Source organism: Myxine glutinosa, chromosome 4 (assembly GCF_964187855.1).
Source record: "Myxine glutinosa chromosome 4, kmMyxGlut1.1, whole genome shotgun sequence".
Classification (NCBI taxonomy): Eukaryota; Metazoa; Chordata; class Myxini; order Myxiniformes; family Myxinidae; genus Myxine; species Myxine glutinosa.
This window is the reverse complement of record NC_136264.1, coordinates 45058608-45066065: the sequence shown is the minus strand read 5'-3', so window position 1 is coordinate 45066065 and position 7458 is coordinate 45058608. Positions and strand designations below refer to the sequence as shown.

Here is a 7458-nt window from a genome sequence, read left to right as displayed (position 1 = left end):
ACATGGTTCTTTTAACAAATAAATCACCAAAGTGTAAAATAAACTCACCAGATTGATATACTGAGTTAAGAAAGTAAACCCAAGTCAAGAAAAAAAAAAATATTCCATATTAAATGCCAAGTCTGTATATTCCGAATAATAATTTCCTCCTACATATTTATCCTTCCTCTCCAGGCAAGACTCACTTTCCAATTCTAGTTTTCACCATACTCCTTCAAACCTTTCTCCTTCTTTGTCAGATCCACTTTCACCTAATCTTCAAAAATAAAATTTTTTTACAATGAAATTAAAAAGGAGTCCCCTCCTCCCGTCCTAACAAATTGCTCATACACCTCTCTGTTCCTTCATTCTCTGCTCACCTGGCTGTTAATCTTCTACTCTTCAGGGAATTTCCCAGTTAGTCTTCATAGTTTTGTTCAAAAATATTGAAACACCTCCCCCTGCAGTGTTGTATTCAGTTGTATCTTAGAACACACTCTTCTTCCTCTTTAAAAGGCTGTCTTCAATTTGCTCAGAAAATCATTCCATTTCAAAAAAAAAATATTACATCTCTTTCATTTTTTCCTTTCTACATTCTCCAAACTAATCTTCATTCCACCCCACCTCTAATGTTTTCAAACGGATCTCTGACTTGAAAATCAGAAGAAACCCAGTTTGTAATAAATGTTCGTTTTTCATTAATCGTCCAACACTCACTAAACTCCCAATTCACCCCTCCCATCCTAAACTCCTCTCTCACCTCTCCCCTCCTAAACTCCCCCTCACCCCTCCCCTCCTAGACTCCTCCTCACTCCTCTCCTCCTAAACTTCCCCCTCACCCTTCCCCTTCAAATCTCCCTCGTCACCCCTCCCCTCCTAAACTTCCTCCTCACCCCTCCCCTCCTAAACTCCCCATCGCCACTCCCATCCTAAACTCTTCTCTCACCCCTCCTCTCCTAAACTCCCCCTCACCCCTCCCCTCCTAAACTCCCCCCTCACCCCTCCTCTCCTAAACTCTCCCCTCATACCTCCCCTTCAAATCTTCCTCCTCACCCCTCCCCTCCTTAACTTCCCCTTACTTCTCCCCTTCAAATCTTCCCCCTCACCCCTCCCCTTCAAGTCTCCCCCAATCCCCACCATTTTTCTCCAATTCTCCCATCTCACCCCTCCTCTTCAAAGCTGCCTCCTCTGCACTTCCTCTCCCTTCTATCTCATACCTCCACCTCCTCCAACCTTCTACTTTGCTCTGCCATCCTCAAACAACACTTCACTGTGCCTTATCCAATCACCAACAAACCTTTTGTCCTACTCATCCTTCCCTTTCTCCTCGGTCTTCTGCAATCGCCGACACGCTGTCAACAGCTCTCCCCACCTCCCTCTCTCCTCCCTCATCTTACCCGACGCCTCCCCTCCCCTGTTCTGTATCAGATGCTCCCCCTCCCTCTTCCTTAACGGTATGGACCTCAAACATCCGAAGCCTTTGCTCAAACCTGACTGATCTCTCCATACAGGTTGCTTCTGACATACCAGACAAAATCTGCTTAACATAAACTTTACTACTTCAATATGCCTCTGATTCCTTAATTTCTCTTCCTGGTTACTGCCTCCTCTGGTATGATAGACCTGAGCCTCGTCCTTGTGATCCCAACGCTCTCCTCCTCATTTGTGGCGACATTAACCGTCATCATGCCAGCTGGTTGGGTATGGGTACCTCCCGCACCAGCCATGGCACCTCAACAAAGGACTTCTGTGACTCATTGGGACTGAAACAATCTGTCAACCTCCCGACCTGGATCTAAACCAATGGAGCATGTTCTCTTCTCGACTTAGTTATGACAAACTTCCCTGCAAATGTCTGCTGCTCTTCTTCTGCTCCAATCGGTTCTTCTGATCATGTGCTCGTTAAAGTGTACATCTCTCTGGCCATTCTCAGAGAGCCTCCTTAGCACTGACGAGTCTGGCATTTCACTCAGGCCGACTGGCACGGTCTTCAAGCAGCCATCGATCATCTGGACTGGTCTCCCATCTCCACTGCATCTGACATCAATTCTTCCTGGGAATTCTTCCAAAGCAAACTGTTCTCTCTCATTCACAGATTTATCCCATCTCGTCTTCAGTTGTCATACCCTTCCTCCCGTCCATGGTACACTGAATCTTGTGGTGAGGCAGTTGCCCTGAAACAACTTGCCTTTGCCTCTTGGAAGGCTAATACAACTGAAGGCAATCTCAGTTCCTTCCACCAAGCTCGGAACAAGTGTGTGTCTATCCTCAGTAGAGCCAGGAAACAATATATCTCTACTCTCAAGACTGAACTCTCAAACCTGTCTCCTTCTTCCAAATCCTAGTATGATCTGGTGAAATCTGTTTCTGGTGTTTGTTCCCCTTCCTTCCCCTTCCATCCCCTCCCCTACCTCAAATGGCTACACAGCTAATACTGAACGTGAAAAAGCTGAATGAATCAACTCTGTTTTCCTCAAAATCTTGTGTCCCAAACTCATCTCTCTCTGTACCCACCTTATACAGTCGAACCCAGCTGATCCTGGAATCGGTGTCCTTCCCTCCCACAAGATGGAGAAGTTTTTGTCAAACCTCGACTCTGATTCTGCAACTGTGCCAGACGGCATCAGCCCACGGGTCCTAAAATACTGCTCTGACGCTCTATCTCACCCTCTCTCTGTTCTCTTCACCCTTTATTTTGCTCAAGGTCATCTTCCATCTGCTTGAAAATCAGCCAACATTTCCATTTTGCACAAAAAGTGCAAAAACACATCCTTGCAACTATAGACCAATCAGCCTGCTCACAATAATCAGCAAGGTAATGGAATTCATCATTGCTTCTGATATTAAATCCTTCCTCTTTTCCATTGGCCTCATCTCGGATCATCAATTTGGATTCCGACCAAGTCACTCTACTCGGGAACTACAAGTCACCTCTACTTCTGCTGTCTCAACAATGGATAGAGGTCCTCAATGCCAAGCAGGAAATCAGAGCTGTCTCCCTTGACATATCTCGTGCCTTCGATACGGTCTGGCACCACGCCCTGCTCACCAAACTCTCCTCTTATGGTATCCATGGTAACCTCCATGCATGGCTTGTGGACTTCCTCTCCGGTCGCAGTCAATGTGTGGCCCTGATTGGAATTCTCTTATCTCCCCTTCCTGTTCAGGCTGGAGTACCCCAAGGTAGTGTTCTGGGCCCTGTACGTTTTCTGGTCTTCATTAATGATCTCTCCAACCACCTGGAAAATCCTCTCTATGTCTTTGCTGATGACTCCACTCTCTGCCGCTCCATATCTCAACCCTCAGATCAGCAGGCTGCAGCCTCATCACTCGCTGCAGACCTGGAAAAATCACAAACTGGTCAAACAAGTTGAACATGTTTTTCAATCCTGACAAATCTCACACTCTCATTTTGTCTTTCCGTAAAGACCATCTGGACAACCCCCCCATATACTTTCTCAACAATCCTCTCAAAAAAGTTCTGGCACTCAAGCTTTTGGATCTCCCTATCTGCCATGATCATTCATGGGCAAACCACACTTCTAAAGTTGGCTTTCAAACTGGACATCGTCCATCATGCAAAGTCTTTCCTTGGCAGATCTGAACTTTTATCGACTTACCAGGCCTTAATATTGCTCTTCCCTGTCGGTCCGCACACCCATCTCACACCACACTCAACTCGATGCCATTGAAACAAAGACCTTTAAAATGATTTGAATTTCCCACATCGAAACTGAGTCCCTGGCCCTATCGCTTTCATATCGCAGACAGGTTGGTGGTCTCTATCTTCCTTCGTCTTCTCTCTGGTCTTGTGCCTTCTGCCCTGTCCATGCTCTGCTCCTCCTCTCCCCTGCCCCACAGTTTTATGCAGGATGCATGTGATATGCCAGTAACCCCCTTCTGGTGAAACTCCCAAAATCCAGACTCACTGCTCACCTCCACTCATTCGTTCCTCCTTTTCCCGCCTGTGGAATCAACTTCCTCAGTCTGTTCAATGTCATTATTTTTTTTCCTGGGCTTCAAGACAGCTGTTCATCACCATCTCAGAACTTTCCCATCCACCTCCATGATATTTTCTACCCCTATCAACTCTCCCCAAGCCCACCTGGATTTCTAGTTTATCCACCTTGTTCACCTCCTGTGTCCTCCCATTGCTCTCATATTCCCCATATCCCTTATTTCTCCAAGTCTCCCATCTCACCTGCTGTTGGTGACCCCCCCCCCCCTCCGTCCACCTCCACTCTTTCTCCTGTTTTTTTCCCCCCATCCAGTTATATCCTGCTTCTTTCTGTGCTTTTGCTCCTCCACGAGGCTCGACTCTGCATACAAAATAAATAAATAAAATCCACTGGCGATATTTGATTTTAGCCAACCTCCCATGCTTGGCGAAGGCGAGCGATTTGGGTGCCATTGGAAAGGGAAGATCTGTGTGAGCAGTCGCAACGATGAGAAAGTTAGTGCTTTTGTGGGACCTCACTTTAGCCGAATTAAATTTGCATCACGCAAGTCAATGTTTATGCATTTTCCACGCTCGGTGAATTCCTGATTTTAAAGCGAGGCATTTGTGTTGATGAAAAATGTTCAGACAGAGCGAAAAGTAATTTTCTTCTCAATACATCAGAATAGCTTGCAGGAGAGGTTTCGGATCGTATGATTCGTTTTGCTCGCTTCTCAACGGTAGAACTTTCTTTAGAGATTGCGATATATTCTCAACAACGTATGCTTGTCTTTTTCCATATCTGATTCCCAATGCTCTAGATAGCATGTTTGGGGAATCTCAACTTCACCTGATCCAACCACTCGAGCACTCGATTCGCTGCACCTGCAAATAAATCCTGTTGCTGCTTTGACAAATGTGTCAGCGCTCACCATTTAATTGGTTACATAATTAAGTCGGAAGCACCCGAGTGTGATCATTGGGCTTTGAAACGTGGGGTTGCTCCAATTATGCGGTTTTATTTAACGTCACAGCTGTCCTGCTGTTCGTACAGACCTCTATGGTGAAACTCTCACTTGGTACTCTCACTCTGTCATCCCCCGATATTTTTAATGGCTTTTTATTTCTTTATGGTCCATGCCTGCGCATCATGTAATTCGACTTCATACCACCCCCTCTGCCACCGCAAATTATCTCGACTCCCACCTCAACATTCATCATGGAATCCTCAGAACATCATATAATCAATCACCTGTTGCGTGGATATCTGTATCAATAACTTATTTAATCAATAGTCTTTCTACTAATAATGCTATGTTGCTTGCCTCACAGATAAGCTTGTATAATCCTTCTACAACCACTATTATTATTGTACACCGCTCCTTTCCTATTCCATCCCCAGGCGTTGCATGACGTCATCCGCAGGGCACGGAAGGGGGCCCGGCGATGACGCGCGCTGAAAGGGAGTATTCAGTTTTCATTCCGGTTTCTTGTTGTACACCGCTCCTTTCCTATTCCATCCCCAGGCGTTGCATGACGTCATCGCAGGGCATGGAAGGGTGCCCGGCGATGACGCGCGCTGAAAGGGAGTATTCAGTTTTCACTCCGGTTTCTTGTTGTACACCCACCGCTCCTTTCCTATTCCATCCCCAGGCGCTGCATGACGTCATCGCAGGGCACCGAAGGGGGCCCGGCGATGACGCGTGCTGAAAGGGAGTACTCAGTTTTCATTCCGTTTGTTTGTTTCTTTTTTGTTTGTTTTTGTTTGTTTGTCCGGGCAATATCTCAGGCACCTTTTGAGCTAGGAAGCTGATATTTGGACATGACAGTGACCAAGTGATTTGGCATAAAGGTTATTTTTGATTTATTAATTAATCGATTAATCAATTAATTATTTTGTAATTAATCAATTAATCGATTAATTATTTATTGATTAATCAATTAATCGATTATTTCTTTCTTTCTTTTTTGATTATTTAATTATTTTATTACTTTTCTAAAAGTTACACCTTCGGATGAAACACTGGTGGTTTAGGTATGTTACTAGCCAATTTATTTTAAGAAATTAATTATTTTACGATTTTTTTATTTTTATTTTAGTTACACAACTACTCAATCAATTATTGTACACCTCTCCCTCCCAATACCGTCTATATGTGCTGCCATTTGCAATGTGGACTTTAAATATTCCACACTATATTTCATAAGGAAAAACCTTTGTGCTCACATCCTGGCCAAACACTGCAATTCATGAGTTTGGTTCTAAGTTTGAAGTCTTTTTGGCCTAAAGGCTCTTCTTGGCCTATGGCTTTGGCTGGTACGAGGCCTACTTCCTGAAGGGCAACCAATGAGAACTGTTATGATGATTATTATTATCATCATCATCATAAACCTCCTCATTGTCCCCTGCAGGCCCACCATCTGCTCCACAAGACCTTGTACCAGGAGTGAACAAGACCTCACTGACGCTAGAATGGAAGCCCCCTCGAGATACGGGTGGACGAGACGACATTCTTTACAACGTGATCTGCCGTCGCTGCTCTGACAAGCGGCATCTGAATTGCGACCGCTGTATGCAGCCTGTCGAGTTTGTACCACGACTTCTCGGCCTCACTGAGACGCAGGTCTTCATCAGCGGTCTCCGTGCCCATACGCCGTACACTTTCGAGATTCAGGCTGTGAATGGGGTGTCGAGCTTGAGCAAGTATCCACCTCAGTTCATCGCTGTCAATATCACTACAAACCAAGCTGGTGGGTGGGGTGGCACAGAGGCCTAGCTTATGATTTCCTGCTGTCTCTTCTTTCCTGGTAGTTTTGCATTCCTGTATACTGTACACCAGAATGAAAAATCTTTCACTATCAATTCCTTCATTTCTCGCTTTATTATATCTACCTTCATACATTTCTTTTCTTTTTAAGATTTAAGCAAAACCTATAATCGAGCAATTTTTGTCATTCCTGATAAAACTGTTAAGCAGAAACAGCACAGGTGTTCATAGGAACGTGCAAAAAAATCGAGGTGTCCACTGCAAATGCTCCTTTTGGGTGGTGTTCCGTGGCCATACATCGTTTTTTTTTTTTGTTTTTTTTTTGTATACAGAGTCGAGGCTCGTGAAAGAGCTAACATTTATCAAACAAACAAATCAAACAAACAAGTAAACAAAGTATATAAAAATGGGAGCAGTCGACAAGATGGGGAGAGAAGGGGAGGAAGCACACAAACACAACATTTGAGGGCAGGGACATCGGGAGATGTGTGGGAGGCAGAGGGCCTGGGGGCAGGCAGGATAGGTATAAAACGCAAGGACACCAAGGACTTCCAGGAAAGAAGACAAAGGTCACCTCAAAAAGGTGGATTTGGGGTGAAATTAGCGGGGGTAGAAAAGATCAAGGTTTTGGATTGGGGAAGATAAGAGATGGTGGTGAACAGCCGTTTTAAAGACCTGGAGGGAGGATTGGGATTGAAGAGAGTGAGGGAGTTTGTTCCAGAGGCGGGAAAAAAGAGGAATGAAGGAGTGAAGGTGAGCAGAGAGTCTTGATTT

The 7458-nt window shown here is 44.9% G+C and overlaps 1 protein-coding gene across 8 annotated transcripts in view; it reads left to right on the top strand.

Moving 5' to 3' along the window:
* The window catches only part of LOC137424615 (ephrin type-B receptor 2), a 277241-nt gene that overhangs the window by 157192 nt on the left and 112591 nt on the right, over positions 1 to 7458 (top strand). For 4 of the 8 annotated variants that reach the window (XM_078775660.1, XM_078775661.1, XM_068112243.2 and 1 more), the window contains exon 5: positions 6329 to 6667. The exons of the other annotated variants lie outside the window; for them this stretch is intronic. In XM_078775660.1, coding sequence (XP_078631786.1) covers positions 6329 to 6667 — 339 coding nt within the window. The remainder of the gene's footprint in view (positions 1 to 6328; positions 6668 to 7458) is intronic. 8 annotated transcript variants of the gene reach the window in all.